This window comes from Felis catus, chromosome B3 (assembly GCF_018350175.1).
Source record: "Felis catus isolate Fca126 chromosome B3, F.catus_Fca126_mat1.0, whole genome shotgun sequence".
NCBI lineage: Eukaryota > Metazoa > Chordata > Mammalia > Carnivora > Felidae > Felis > Felis catus.
In genome coordinates this window covers 3,010,966-3,026,322 of record NC_058373.1, presented here as the reverse complement: position 1 = coordinate 3,026,322, position 15,357 = coordinate 3,010,966, and the positions used below count along the sequence as shown (strand labels likewise).

At 51.0% G+C, this 15,357-nt stretch overlaps 1 protein-coding gene across 4 annotated transcripts in view; it reads left to right on the top strand.

Moving 5' to 3' along the window:
• Positions 1-15,357, top strand: part of EFL1 (elongation factor like GTPase 1) — a 122,953-nt gene that overhangs the window by 12,486 nt on the left and 95,110 nt on the right. For all 4 annotated transcript variants that reach the window (XM_023254828.2, XM_045058728.1, XM_023254827.2 and 1 more), the window contains 3 exons: positions 3,052-3,185; positions 4,831-4,968; positions 6,468-6,682. In XM_023254828.2, the coding sequence (XP_023110596.2) occupies positions 3,052-3,185; positions 4,831-4,968; positions 6,468-6,682 (487 nt within the window). The remainder of the gene's footprint in view (positions 1-3,051; positions 3,186-4,830; positions 4,969-6,467; positions 6,683-15,357) is intronic.

Sequence of the window (15,357 nt, the reverse complement as noted above, 5' to 3'; positions counted from 1 at the left end):
ACGATGATCCGTGGTGCTTTAAAACTGGAGGACTCACGGGCAAGGGAGACATTATTTTCCCATAACTCCCTAATGGAAGAAATTTTGTGGAAGGTGCCTCCCATGATTAACTTCAGGTCTTCCAACTTTTTCTTTTCCCCAGTTGCCTGGAACATAAAAAAAAAAAAAAAAAGATTGGTGCTCTGCTGATTAGACCAGTGCCTGAAATGAAGGAGCATATTTTGGAAGGCCTGGGATGGATGGTTTAATGCTTTAGCAGGAGTCCGTCCTGTGCACAGCTTCAGGAGTGAGGGACAAATCAGAAAGATCATTTAGGGGGTGCCTGGGTGGCTCAGTCGGGCATCTGACTTCAGCTCAGGTCATGATACCACATTCCATGAGTTCGAGCCCCGCGTCGGGCTCTGTGCTGACAGCTCGGAGCCTGGGGCCTGCTTCGGATTCTGTGTGTCCCTCTCTCTGCCCCTTTTCTGCTCAGGGAAACAAGTCAGGGAGGCACAGTGTGGCTGAAGACAGTGGACTAATTGTGCTTACAGGCTTCCTTCCCCCTCTGAGGGACATTGGATTTCTTTTCCCTACTTTTGACATTGAGTTTGAAGGTATTTGGAAAGAGTTAAGATGAAAATAGTCGTTGCGAGTCAGAGACCGGCCCTGTGCTGAGCTCGGCACTCGTCAGCCATGTGACTGAGAAGGGCGCTGGTCTTCCCCCATCAGACACACTGGGGAGGTCGGACAGGCTTCTGTGTTACAGGGCTTCTCGAGCCTTTACTAGGGTGTATGTGCGTGGTGAGCCTCTTCCTCACCCCTCCACCCCGCCACTGCATTTCCCAAAGGGTTTTGATCACGCACTCTTTTTCCCACGTATGCAAGTGAAAACACTTGGTGTATCCCTAGCTTTCTGTTGCTTTCTAGATCTGGACTTGCTGTCCCTGAGTGAGTTTCAGGGGGTCTGGATTTAGATGCCTCATTAGAGGAGTATAGACAGATGGCTAGATAGATAGGTATGTTTGTTTTTTCTGGGTGTTACCTCGAAGTTCTGTAACCCCAGTAAAAGGCAAGAGCCCGAGGAAGGAAGCCCGAGGTTTCTCTGGGAGTGCATTTTTAAATTCTGTAAAGAACCTGACAGCAGACACGGTCTCTGCAAGTTCTGGATCCGGTCCGGGTATTCCCGGGCTTCAAGGTGCTTACGGTTGTCCCACACTGGAGTCTGGAGTTCATCCAAATGAACGAGCCAGGGTTCCCCAGCTGCACAACATAAAGGAGTCAAGACCTCCGTGTCAGACAGACCTCGGCGTGTTTCTGGCCAGCTACTCAGTGACCTTGGGTACCTCTCCTCCCTTTGGGGGCGTGCTTATCTAGGGAATGAAAGGTTAGGCTAGGACAATGCAGAGAGATTCTAGGCGTCTCACGGCTTCTGTTTCACGTGACGGGAGCTGATAGGACCCTGGACTCCCTTGCCGCTGCTCATTTTCCTCTGGCTTATTCTGTAGAGGGCATGGGCTTATCCCAGAGGGTGCTGTGAGTCCTGACAGTAAGGCCCCACTGAGGCCCGGGGGCCACTGCCCCAGGGCCCGGGGTCTTTGACAGCTTTGGTCTTCTTTGGAGCTGTCCAGGTCCTCTGTCTGCTTGGAGCCCTCCCCGGTGGGGGCAGCGGAGCCAGAAATCCGTGTAAAGCAATTTGCACGAGAAGACCGGGAACACGTTGCGGGTGGGGATGTGGAAGAAGCAGCCTGTTGCTTGATGGCGGTCTCTCCCACCGAGCCCCAGTGCACCTTGGAGTCCTTAACCCGGTGCTCAGAAGTCCCCGACCGGTGGAGTCTGGGCAGGAGAGATGAACTTGGTGCCGTCCTGAGTGGGGTGGTTAAAGTATGTGTTTGGAGTCTGCCAGGTTTAACTGCCACACGACCATTTGAAACTCTTTGATCTCAGGTGGTTTACCTTGGATTGCATTCTACCTAGAAGTCCTTGAGAAGGACGCTTAGCTCTTCTGTGCCCGAGTTTCCCGCTCTGTGTCACTCGTGGTAGCGACAACCTCAAAGGGCGGGGGGCTGGTAAACGCAGGACAGTGTGTGTAGAATGCTTGGGGCGGAGCCAGGCCCTGAGAGTCCAAGGACATAGGCCCTGGCTGTGCCCCTTGTGGTGGTGGTCACTCTTAGCCCCGTCCCCTGGGGCGCAAGGCACGTCGTCAGGGTGTTCCAGCTGGATGGGGGGGAAACGGGTCTAAATGGCCTTCCAGGTGTAAGTCTGACCCTTGGGTTCCGGAGTGGTTCTGGAGCCGGTGGTTTCTCTAATTGTGATCTGGCGTGACATGTCTGTGCCCTGGGGTGACTCATCGTCCTGGCCTGTCTGGCACTGACTTAGGGATGTTAATGGGATGTGGGACTGACTTGGGGTTTGATAGAACAGGGACTTTCAGGGCTTGGGACAAATCGCATGGTCATCACCCTCCTAAAAGCTGAATGGTCTTCCTTGTGAGGCCTCAAGGGGGTGATCCGCATGTGCATGCGGCACGTAGCACGCCGCTCGACGCATAGTGACTCCCCGGATTTGCGTGTCTAAGTCTCAGATTCACACCCTGCTCTCTGCGAGCTTGTAGGGAAGCAGTGGCCACGTGCTTTGTGTCTTTTTGAGTCGGCATTTCCTGTTTGGGCCCCTCTTGACCAGCTTTTACACCCAGGCGTTGTCTTCTGCCGGTCTCCACTTCCAACCTGTAGAGCGAATGTGGTAATGTTCACCTCACGGGGCCCTGCTGAGGGTTCGGTAACGTGGGATTGCGCGTCCCAAGGCACGTCTAGCACAGTGCCTGGCTCACAGAAGCCATTAGTAAGTGGTCCCTTCTAGAAGAATGAAGTCCGGCAACGTTAGGGAGAGATGCCCCTCGGGGTTGGAGGTCCATCGGTGGGAACCCCCACGTCGGGGCGACGGTGGTGGGTCGACCTGTTTGGCTTCTTTAGCTCTATTATGTCTCCCAGCCCCTTTCTCATTGTGAATGCCTGGGAGGGAGCGCTGTGTGCCCGCACGACAGAAAATGTGTGTTTTCTGGCTCTGTTGTAGGTGGTGAGGACTACCTGATTAACCTCATAGACTCTCCAGGACACGTGGACTTCTCCTCCGAGGTGTCCACGGCCGTGCGCGTGTGTGACGGCTGCATCATCGTGGTCGATGCTGTGGAAGGAGTCTGCCCACAGGTAGGAGGTCCTGATGTGGGGATCTGTCACTGGGTGAGGAGGGCGGGGACGGGGGGGAGGGACTCCGCACAGATGGCTCTGTGCCATTCTGGACATTCTGCTGACGGAAAGCTGGCTGTACGTTTCATTCGAGAACGTTCTGTGATGGAGTCAGTCACCCACACCTTGAAGGGATCATAGTGATGATGACCGTCACTTTCAGTACTTGGCCTCTCAGAGAGGATCCGGCCAAGTCTGGGGGTGTTGAACTTGAGGAGGATTCTCATGAGAGGTCGTCGATGGCAAGAGGCCAATCCAGCTGTCCCCCGCGTGAGATTCTCTTCTGTGGGCTTCTTGGGCTGTGGTTCCACCCCCGCCACCTCCCCCCCCCCCCCCGTCCCCTCCCTCTCCCCCCGCCTCAGTGGGAAAGGAGGGGGTGTGTGGTGGGACACCTGGCCTTTATGGTAGCTCTCCAGGCTCGGTTCTTATAAGGCCTTGTTTGGAGGCCTTACATTTTATCTTATAAAACGCCGTCACCTTTGTATCCTACTTCTTAACATACCCTCGTACGTTTTACTATTAAAAAAATTTTGGGGCGCCTGGGTGGCTCAGTCGGTTGAGCGTCCAACTTCGGCTCAGGTCATGATCTCGCGGTCTGTGAGTTCAAGCCCCCGTTGGGCCCTGTGCTGACGGCTCAGAGCCTGGAGCCTGCTTTGGATTCTGTGTCTCCCTCTCTCTCTGCCCCTCCCCTGCTCATGCTCTGTCTCTGTCTGTCACAAAAATAAATAAAACATTAAAAAAAAATTAAAAAAAAAATTTTTTTTAAGTTTATTATTTTTGAGACAGTGTGCAAACAGGGGAGGGGCGGAGAGAGGGAGACACAGAATCCAAGGAGGCTCCAGGCTCTGAGCCATCAGCACAGAGCCCAACACGGGGCTCGAACTCACAGACCGTGAGATCGTGACCTGAGCCCAAGTCAGACGCTTAACCGACTGAGCCATCCAGGCACCCCAATATTTTTAAAAAAGGATAATAAAAGGTTTAAATTACTCAGATGGAGGAGATTTGATAATTGCAAGAAGTTGTGCCGTAATTGTCCTGTTGCTTCCCCTCCGAGCCCTGAGGGCTCAGGTCCCCCGACTTGCGAGACAGAGCCTTCGTCTCTGTCCTGAAAGGATAGTGGTGTTAATGCACCTGACTTCAGAATAGCAGAGCAGCGGTTTGCTCTGAGAGGGGATGGTGGGCAGGGAGGTGTGCGTGGGCCTTCTGGGGGAAGGCTCTGTTTTTGGGGGCCTGTGTGTTGGCAACATGAGCATTTGTTTTCTAGTTGTTCAGAAAAGTGTGTGTGTGTGTGTGTGTGTGTGTGTGTGTGTGTGTGTGTGTGTGTGATTCCACCAAACTCTGCTATTTTCTGCACAACTTACCCTTCTTAAATAACTTGTCAGTTCCGCAAAGGCAAAGACCGTTTCTTGTCTGTAGCTCTTTCCTTCTGTGTCACAGACACCAGAGTCCGTGCTACGTGCTTAGTGAGCGCTCCTGTGTGAACGGTGTTGTCTGAGTTGTGATAAAGGAGTATGCAAATGAGCTGATTGTTAATCAGGGTCTTTTAAGGTGCTTTAATTATTTCGAATCGTGAGTTTCACATTTTCTTTTCTGTTTTCACCAGACACAAGCTGTTCTGCGACAAGCCTGGCTTGAGAACATCCGTCCGGTTTTAGTGATTAACAAGATAGATCGCCTGATAGTGGAGCTGAAATTCACCCCCCAGGAGGCCTATTCTCACCTCAAGAATATTCTAGAACAGGTATTTCATCCTTCCCTTCCATATTTTAAAACTCGGGGCTCGAAGAAGAGTTGTAAGGAAGTTGATAAGTTGGGAATAACGCGTTGCCACAGAACTTCACTTTCACGCAGCGTTTCCACCTGAGATCCCCTTGTGTTGGAGTCCTCGTGCTGCAACAGAGGACACGGGACACGCCTCCCCTCGGGAGCCCCTCCGTCTCCTGGAGGCATCCTCGGGTACAAAAGAGTGGATGATAGGATTAGAGCTGTCCTTTAAAATCTTGTAGTTTGGTTCCAAACTGAAGCAATATTAGGAGGCTTTTCTTTTTTTTTTTTTTGTTTTTGTTTTTGTTTTTTTTAGCATCTATTTTTCGATAACATTTTACCCAGTCATTCATTTATTTCCCCAGCCGACATTTACATAGCTGCGTGTTGAACAGTGAATTCTGGGACGTCCTTTGTGTGATAGGGGTGCGAATGTGACTACGGGTCAGAATCCCTATTTTCGAAGATCTCACAGCCGTGGGGAGGCTTTAAGGAGAACTTTGGAGACCACGCGAAGCCCCAGGCGTGGTTTTGAGGGCCACCACACCCAGACTGGGTCAGGAGCGGGGAGAGTTAGGCAGAGTGGCAGCAGAAGCTTCAAGATGGAAAAAGGTGGGGATATGGCCGGGGCCTTTAGGAAAGAGGGGATGAGATGTGCAAGGTTGTAAACGCCAGAAAGAGCACGATACGCTGCGAATGGCTGGTCCTACCTGGAGAATGAGGTCACGTGCGGCAGAGGCAGGAGGTGGGAGTCGGAAGGAATCTGGGGCTTAGATTATGGCGACCCTCGTGTGCCAGGCGTGAAGCTTTGAACTTTTTTCAAGACGGTGGGGCACCCCTGAGGAGGCCAACTGAGAATATTTCTTGGCCGGAGGGAGGAGACGATCAGAGCAGAGCGGCGCAGAAGAGTGGGTCAGTGGATCCGGTGCCTCGTAGAGGCGGACCGGCGTGGCCCCGGGCCAGTGGCGTTTGCAGCCATGAACGGGCTGGCAGGTTGGAATAGGGTAGCTTGCAGGACTTCTGAATAAAATGTTCCATTTTCTCTCTGCGGTAGGAAATGAGGTGGTGGCTTGGGAGCGAAAGAGTCGAGGACTGGTGGCCGGGAAGGGGGCCTGACGAGAGTGGAGAAAAGTCCAGGTGTGAGAACTGGCGGGGGAGCGGGGGCTCAGCCTCTGAACTAGCCTGTGAACTCACTAGGGACCGTGAGTCCCTAGTGACGCCAGGCCCGGCGCTAGAGACGGGCCGCAGATACCGCCCCCTCGTGTCGGCGTGACATTCCCAGTCACAGAGGTGACCTTTCCGAAGCTTCCGGTTTAGTCTCGCTGGGTTCGGAAGGAGAGGGCTGTAAGTTAGTCACTGTTGTGCGCCTCACCTCCGCCCGTGGGTGCTTCCCGGGAGCCCAGCGTGACTGCTGATCCTCGACCGCGCGTCTCCTACGCCTCCGAGTGACGTTCCGCCTTTCACCGTCTCTCCTAGATTAACGCGCTCACGGGAGCTCTTTTTACTTCGAAAGTCCTAGAAGAGAGAGCAGAGAGAGAGACTGAGTCCCAAGTGAATCCAGGTTCTGAGCGAGGAGAGCAAGTGTATGACTGGAGCGCTGGCTTGGAGGACACGGACGATTCTCAGCTCTACTTCTCTCCGGATCAGGGCGGTGTGGTGTTTGCAAGTGCGGTAGACGGCTGGGGCTTCGGGTAAGTGTCCGAGCCTCCCGAGCTCCCCTCGGGGACTGTGTGCAAGGCTGGTCTTCTCCGTGGAGCTTCTTGTTTGGCCACGATCACCGGCGCGTATGTAGTTGCAAGAAAGGCTAGAGCCCTCCTGTACCCAGGACCCAGTACCCGCCGCCCCGCCCCCGCCCAGCGCTGACGTTGACGTCGATACAGTGCGTCACCGCAAAGACCCCCTCACGTACCCACACCCCCTTCCTCGCACCCCCGGCCCCACCTTCACCCTCGCAGTCGCCAGATGTCTTCCATCTTTATAAGGTGTCGTTTCAAGGATGTCATAGAACCAGAATCAAACACTCTGCCACCTTCCAACAATTGGCTTTGTCACTCGGTGTAATTCTCCAGACTTAACTAGGTTGTTGCACGTGTCGGCAGTCGGTTCCTTTTTATTGCTTAGTAGCGTTCCCCGGTGTGGACCTACCACGGTTTAACTGTTCACACATTGGAGGACACCTGGCTCTTTTCCAGTTTGGGGCCGTTCTGCGGGAAGCTGCCACAGGCGTGCCCGAACGCCCGGGTAGGTGTTTCGGGGACACGAGTTCTCATTTCCCTGGGGTGAACGCGCGGGAGTGCTTTTGCTAGGTCGTGTGGCAGCCGTGTGTTGTGTGCCTAGCGTCGAGCTGTTTTTCCGAGGGGGCGAGCCATTTCACGTCCCCGCCGGCAGCGTCTGAGTGACTGGTCTGGATTCTCCACGTGTCACCACCGTTTGGCGTGGTCACTTTTTTTTTTTTTTTAAGCCATCCTGACGGGTGTGTATTGGAACGTGACCGCGGTCTTCATCGTGTTTTCCTGACCGCCGGTCTGGTGGCACATCGTTCCGTGTGCCGATGTGTCACCGATTTGTCACCCGGGTATCTGTGGGAGGGATGTCTCTTCGTGGCCTTTGCTCGTTTTCTTCTCTGTTTTCTTTCTTTTTTAATTGCGATATAAATGACATACAACGTCTTATTAGTTGAATGCGTCTCTATTTGTATATACTGTGAAATGTAAGTCTCGATAAGTGTAGTTATCTGTACATAGTTACAGAACAGGATTGTTGTCTTGCGATCGGACTTTTAAGGTTTACTCTCTTAGGAGCTTTAAAATCTGCAGTGCAGGGGGCGCCTGGGTGGCTCAGTCCGTTAAGCATCTGACTTTGGCTCAGGTGATGATCTCACGGTTTGTGATTTAAAGCCCCACATTGGGCTCTGTGCTGACAGCAAGGAGCCTTCTTGGGATTCATTCTTTCTCTCTCTCTCTCTCTCTCTCTCTCTCTCTCTCTCTCTCTCTCTCCCTCCCTCCCTCTCTCTCTTTCCCTCCCTCTCTCTCTTTCCCTCCCTCTCTCTCTTTTCCTCCCTCTCTCTCTCCCTCTCCCTCTCCCTCTCCCTCTCCCCCTCCCCACCCTTGCTCTCTCTCTCTCTCTCTCTCTCTCCTTCTCTCTCCTTCCCTCTCTCCCCCCCTTCTTGCTTGCTCGCTCTCTCTCTCTCTCCCTCTCCCTCCCTCCCCCCACCCTTGCTCTCTCTCTCTCTCTCTCTCTCTCTCCTTCTCTCTCCCTCCCTCTCCCCCCCCTTCTTGCTTGCTCTCTCTCTCTCTCAAAATAAATTAACATTAAAAGTCAAGTCTGAGAACTCTGCATGGCCCCTAGATCCTGAAGATTTTCTCTCAGTTTTTTCTAAAAGTTTTATGGTTTTACTTTCTGCATTTAAGTCTGTGATCCATTCCGAGTTAATTTTCTGTGTAAGATGTGAGACTAGGGTCCAAGTTCTTTGTTTTTGGCTATGGATGTCTGAGTACTCTAGCACCCTTATGCCTCCTCCGTTGAATTGTTTTTGTACCTTTGTCAAAATCGGTTGGACATACTTGTGTGGCTGTTTCTGAGTGTTCCGTTTCATTGATCTATGTGTCTGTCTTTCCACCAGTAGCACCTAATCTCGATTACCGTAAGTACCTAGTTAAGTCTCGAAATTGGGTAGATTGTGTCTGCTCACATTCCGCTTTTTGGAAGTGGTTTCTGCTGTTTGAGGATCTGTGCCTTTCCGTATGCATTTTATAATAATCTTTGCCTGTATCTGCAAAAAACTTTTGTTAGGATTTATATTGAAAATGCACGGGGAAACCTCTATATCAATTTGAGGAGAAGTGACATCTTTACGACGTTGTCTCTTCTAATGCAGGAACACTCATTTTGTTTTTAGATTTTCTTTGACTTCTTTCGTTAGCATTTTGTACTTTTCATCGTATGAGGCTTGTACATGTTGTATTGGTTCTGCACCTAAGTTTTCATTGTTTCTGAGCGATTATAAATGGTATTATGTTTTTAATTTTGGTGTTCACCTATTCATCCCTACTTTTTGGAAATACAGTTAATTGATTTTTGTATGCTAATCTTGTATACCGTGACCTTGCTAAACTCACATACTGGAATTTTCCCTAGGTTCCTTGGGACTTTCTACAAGACCGTCACCTCGTCTGCAAATAGGGACTGCTTTATTTCCTCCTTCACCGTGCTGCTTTCTTCTTTCCTTGCCTTACTGCGTTGGCAAGAGCTTCCAGGACTGTTGGAAGAGTGGGGAGACTAGACATCCTTGCCTTGTTCTGATCTTAGCGGGAACGCGCTCAGTCTTTCACCATTTCGTAGGTTATTTTTAAATGTTCTTTAGAAAAATTTTGTTTTTAAAAAAGGGGGGTGCGCCTGGGTGGCTCCGTCAGTTAAGCATCCGGCTTCGGCTCCCATCTTGATCTCACGGTTCATGGGTTCAAGACCCCCCGTTGGGCTCTGTGCTGACAGCTCAGAGCCTGGAGCCTGTTTCAGATTCTGCGTCTCCCTCTCTCTCTGCCCCCTTCCCTGCTCATGCTCTGTCTCTGTCTCTCAAAAATAAATAAATGTTAATTTTTTTTTTTTTAATCTCATGTCTTTGCCTCCTCCTCTAAAGAGGAAAATTCTAGGGGTGTCTGGGTGGCTCAGTCAGTAAGTATCCGACTTTGGCTCAGTTCATGATCTCACGGTTTGTGAGTTCAAGCCCCCTGGAGGGCTCTGCGCTGACAGCTTGGAGCCTGGAGCCCGCTTCGGATTCTGTGTCTCCCTCTCTCTCTGCCCCTCCCCTGCTCGTTCTCTCTCTGTCTCTCAAAAATAAAAGTCAGAAAAAAAATTTAAATGTTCTTTATCAAGTTGAGGAAGTTCCCCTGTATTCCTTTTTTCTCAGTCATCTTTATGGATGTGTGTCAAATTTTGTCAAATGCTTTGTAGCAATTAATATAATCCTATGATTTTTCCTCTTTAACTTGTTAATATAGTGGATTACATTGATTTTTGAATATTGAACCAGTTTTGCATCTCTTTGTGGGTTTTAAGTACAAATGATTTTTTTGGAACTCTATTCTTTGAATATATTTTAAAATTCCTAAGGTACAAAAATGTGTACATGGGAGATCATGAAAAGTCTCCCACCCTGTCCCTTAGGATTTCATTTCATTTCCCCACAAGAAATTAGCGCCCTGACAGTTTCTGGTATATCCTCTGGAGGTTATTTATGAGCAAATACATTCAGTGTAACACGTATTCCACATGAACTCTGCACTAGCAGGAGTTCGTGTGGAAAGAAGCCAACTCTGTTGAGAATGTGCACATGCTCGATGTTGACCGAGTAATTTTGCTTAAATTATTTCATTGAATTCTTAGGATGATCCTTTTCAATAGACGTTATGATTTATTACCTATGACTAAAAGACATCCAGCAATCGTTTGACCTCAGTCAGCCACTAAGTGGAAGAACCGATTGATACCAAAGTTTATGCTCTCTTACTTCCGTGGGCTCTCGGTCCTTCTGAAGGCCCCTTCTGGATAGGTACACACAGGAGCCATGGCATAGTGACGTCAGTTTTAGATTGTGGGAGGCAATAGATAATGTTTCTTAACCGCAACCATTACTGACTCGTGGAATCCAAAAATCCAAACATTAAAGAATTACTACTTGGAGAGAAATGTCTGCGCTTGAGTCAACAGCTGTGGGACCGCACTGAGGTTCACTCTAGTCGTGGGCTCCGTCTTGCACGTACCGCAGGATGACAGAAGCAGACGCGGTGCGCCAGGTGAGAACAGAGCCCATCGCCAAACGTGTCGGTTGGGAAATGGGAGGGAAGAAGGGATCAGAAATGGACCAGAGCACACGGCTTGGGAGGAGCCCAGCCAACGTTGGCTGTTCTGTCCTCCTTTTCATAGGAACTTGCCCTCCGCTCTCTTTTGACAGAACAGATTTTGCCGTGACAGTGAAATCAGGTCTAATACCATGATTTTTCCTGGTTGGTTTGCCAGCGGTTGTAGATACCACAGTCCGCTCGGTGCCTGTAAAGGTCATAAGAAAATTCAGAGAATGGATACGACAGACCCGCTGAGAATGTGTACTTTTCACACACGGTTGAGGACTTGGTAGCATCGTCACTTTGGGCCTCAGTTTCCTCTTCTGAAACATAAGAATATTGGGCTCAGATGATTTCTGAAAACTTTTTGAGCTAAAAAGTACAGTGATTGATTCGGTCACATAACCAGTCAGACCTGTTAGTTTCCTGGTTCGTAAGCGTTTTGCTAGTGAGCCACAGGGTGGGGGGCTCGTCCTTTCCTTGGAGTGATTTCCATAAATAGTGTTAATGTTTTATGCAAATTTTAGTCTGAATCTCAGAAACTGGTGGAAGCCTACTGTGGAAGGAGAAGGGGTGGAGAGAGGCTCGTGCGGATGGAGGGGGATGGCTGCTGTGTCCCTCACGACCTTGGACATTTTCACGTGCTCTCCGTCAGTGAGCTGGTCGCCCTGTGTTAGGCTGGGTCACCTGCAGACGTCTGCCCGTGCCCGCCGTCGGCAAGTGGATGTGTCGATTTATAGGAAGCTGGTGGTGGAATGAAGGCACTCGAGATGCTTTCCTGTGGACGTTCCTGCCGCGTGCCAGCGACTAGGGAAGGCGGGCCACCTGGTGTGTCACTGGAGGTGGGGACTGAGCACGTTTCAGATTGAGGAGGTTGACTCTGCAGACTGTCAGGGGCGGGCCAGGATCAAGTGTGACTAGAAGCTGAGCCTGGGCGAGCGGCCTCAGCCTGTCCCGAGACAGACGTGGATCCGGAAGAACACTTTGTGCGGACACAGACACACCATGGCTGGCATGGGCCCGAATCCGGCTCTGGTTTTAGACAAGTAGAACTGAGGCCCCAACCCTGTAAAACAGGGGACAGGAGAGAAGGGCCAGTAAGACGTCCTCCCTAAAGCGGTTTTGTCTGTCCTTGGACACCGGTGTTTTCAGATCCTCTAGCTGAGATCAACCCGCGGGGCGGCTTGACGCAAAAGGGCGTGTGACCCGGTAGTTAGCTCACTGTTGGCCGTGCTGCCGTGCAGGGGGACGGGCGGGACATGGGGAGGTCCCGGCAGGCCCCCAGGTCTCTCCCGGAGCTTCGTCTGGAGGTGCTCAGTGGAGGAAGTGAATTAAAATAGAGTCCAAGAATGGAGAAATTGGCATCACTTTAAAATGACGACTATCTAATGACACATGAATAAAAGCACAAAGCACTAATGGGAGAAGCGGTGATGTCAAGCAGATCTGATGGTAACTGTGGGATGAAAAAGAATGGGAAGGATGAGAACCAGGATTTCGAAGGATTTCTGTGCCTGTGTGTGTAAAGGAACGTGGCCTAGGAAAGGAGTTGAGGACAGTGCTGTACTTGATGATTCCTGTGCTGTACTTGATGATTCTGGTAGAGGTCTGAGGGTGTGTGGAAGCTTTAAGTTTACCACTTTTCAAGTGAAAAGCAGGACACGTCTCTGACACAGGGTTGGACAAGATAAAGAAGATACAGAAGTCTGGGTACCACAAATCAACGTTTTAAAAGAATCCCAGAAGCATGAACAGAAATCACACTAGAGATCCCCCTGGTCACAACAGTTAGGACACTAAATGCATGAAATCCCCCACCGAGGAGAGCTTTTGAAAAGAAGGAGATTCAGGGGTGCCTGGGTGGCTGAGTCACTGAAGAGGCCAAGTCTTGATTTCGGCTCTGGTCGTGATGTTACAGCCCTGAGATCGAGCCTCACATCAAACTCCGCACTGAGCATGGAGCCTGCTTGAATCTCCCTCCCCCTCTCTCCCTTTCTCTCCCCCACTCTTCCCTCTCTGTCCCTCCCCTCTTCCCTCTTTGTCCCTTCCCTCTCCCCGTCTCTCCCTCCCCTCTCCCCTCCCTCTCTCTCCCTCCCCTCTTCCCTCCCCTCTTCCCTCCCCTCTCTCCCCTCTCCCCTCTCCCCTGTCTCCCCTCTCTCCCTCATCTCTCTCTCCACCTCCACTCAAAAAATAATAAAAAATAAACAAAGGAGATTCCATTAAAAAAAAATCCAAAGGTTTGCTACACAAAATAGATAAATAGCATAGTTGACAGAGGATAAATACCAAAGCTTTGGCTCAATATGTCAATCAAACGTGAGCAGAAAGAAAGTTCAGCAGTTTTGATGAACAACGCAGAATTTATAACAAATGTATCGTGGCATGAGGATCCTTTTTATGTGGATAATGGACAGTTTTCAGTAGTGAAGAGGTTCATTCTCTGTCAGTGATCACAACAACAGAATGCATGAGACAAAAACAGAAGTAGAAGTAGAAATGTGTATGGCTTCAGGAAGATTTTATATCACAGACTGTTAACAGGTCCAGAGAAACATAAACCACGTGAATCATATGATAACTAAAGTCAGAATTTAAGTGTCCCTGAAGAATATACAAAGATCGGTCCTGTATCAGGCAAGAGAAAAAAAAAAAAAAACACGCAGTTTTGAAAATACTGAAAGTTCACCGTGTTAGTCACACGGTCATTACCTTCAGTTTTAACCACGTAAGAATAGACCCAGGTTGCCAGTATGGTGATCACAGGGCGCGCTTTATCCATTGAGGCCCTGACAGGCATCACCATCACCGTAAAGGTTAGGGCTCTCGGGTGGAGTCGGGTTGGAGGCTGTGCTGGGACCTCAGCGGTCTCCCTCCTGGGGGTTCCGGAACGGGGCTGCACGTCTGCATGGAGGTTTGCACCGTACCCGGCAGGGTCAGGTGTTGATGAGCAGAAAGCCACAGGGAGGTAGGGTCTGCCGACCTGTGTCTGGAAGGGGGGTTCTGTGCCTTGCTCTAAGCGTGCTTAACCACAGGAAGCCGGGGAGGGGGTCCCTGGAGCGGGCAGCAGGACAGAGTCTGTTTCTGTTTGGAGGTTTGGGAACTGCGTGCATTTGGCCCCTGGCCGCCTCATATGTGGAGTAGCCCCTGCTACTGCGAGAGAGACCACTGCTGCTCCTTCCAGCCTTCCGTGGCGGGAAAGCTGTCGGTCTGTGCCGTGAGGCACGAATCTATGGAGAGGAGGGTTCCCTCCTTCAAAAATAAAAAAAATTGTAATAGTGTGGCAATGATAATGTGGAGCGTATGTCTAGAGCGTAGCCAGTTTATAGATACAATAAATGTAAATAACATGACAATAGAAACTGAAGTTTTGGAAAATTTTTTAAAAACTTCAGCCGAACAAATAGCTGTTGGATCAAACGGGAAATGAAGTTTCTAATCGCCAATTGCTTTGAGGTCGTGGCCCGTCGAGGCCAACTCCGGAGCGTCAGCGGCCTGTAACCGTAGAGCTTGAAGTTTGATTCCCAGTTGGGTATTTTCTCTCCCTTCGCCCCCAGGGAGGGGGGACACTGGGTGTTTATCTTCAGATTCTGTAGCACCTGCTTTTGCTTCTAAGCTGCAGCCTGACCCTCGTCACACTGCCGGCTCCGACCATAATTAGTAACTTCCTCCCCTCTGGCCACCTCCTGCTCGTCCCAGGCCTCCGCTGTCGCCGGAGAGTGTCAGCTAACAGGACAAGGTTGCGGTTAACCCCTGATTCTGGCACGACCGCGGCTGCTGGCGGATGCGGAAAGATGTGTCCGGAGTGTGTTGCCTTTGGACTCCTTGTGCGGCGAGAGAACGGCAGGCATCTTCCAAGATGCTGGTACTTTGAGAGTTGGACTCACAGCTCACGCTCAATAGGCTGCTCCCCGCAGAGAAGAGATTTTTTTCCCTAGGTCTTCTGTCCGGATGGCACAGACCTTATATACGGTGCCCTTAATTGTCTGCTTATTGCTCTCACGTGGCCGGGGAGCGAAGCTGGTGCCAACTGGTTTCGCCGCGGGCCCAGGAGAGTTGAGTACTTGTGCATGTGTTTTTAACCCAGGATGCCAAAAAGCCTTTTCTGGCTGGCTCTGGCGGTTTCCCTTTGTGAGCAACAGGCAACCCAGAGCAGGGAGGGGCTGAGACAGAGCTTAACGCTGGCGTAGCTGCAGGGGGCAGCCGGGGCCCTGTCTCCTCGGCCCCTGTGCCTCTTGCCTGCTTTCACACGTGCGGACGTAAGACGGGGAGCGGCTGCACGCCTTCGGATTCCTGCGAACGCAGAGCGAGTGCCCGGGGGCGTGGGCAGCCGCGTCGGGTGGTACCTGCGTGTTATCTCGGTGCCGCCGCCTTTCCCGTAAAACGCGGGGGTGCCGGTACCAGCTTGTCGGACGGTGGAAACGACTGCGTCCGCGGTGCGTTTAGAGTCCGCTGAACCTGCCTCGGAAACGCTCCAGTGTCAGCTGCGCTCGGACTTGATTATTGTTATCAGTGACAAGAACACTTGA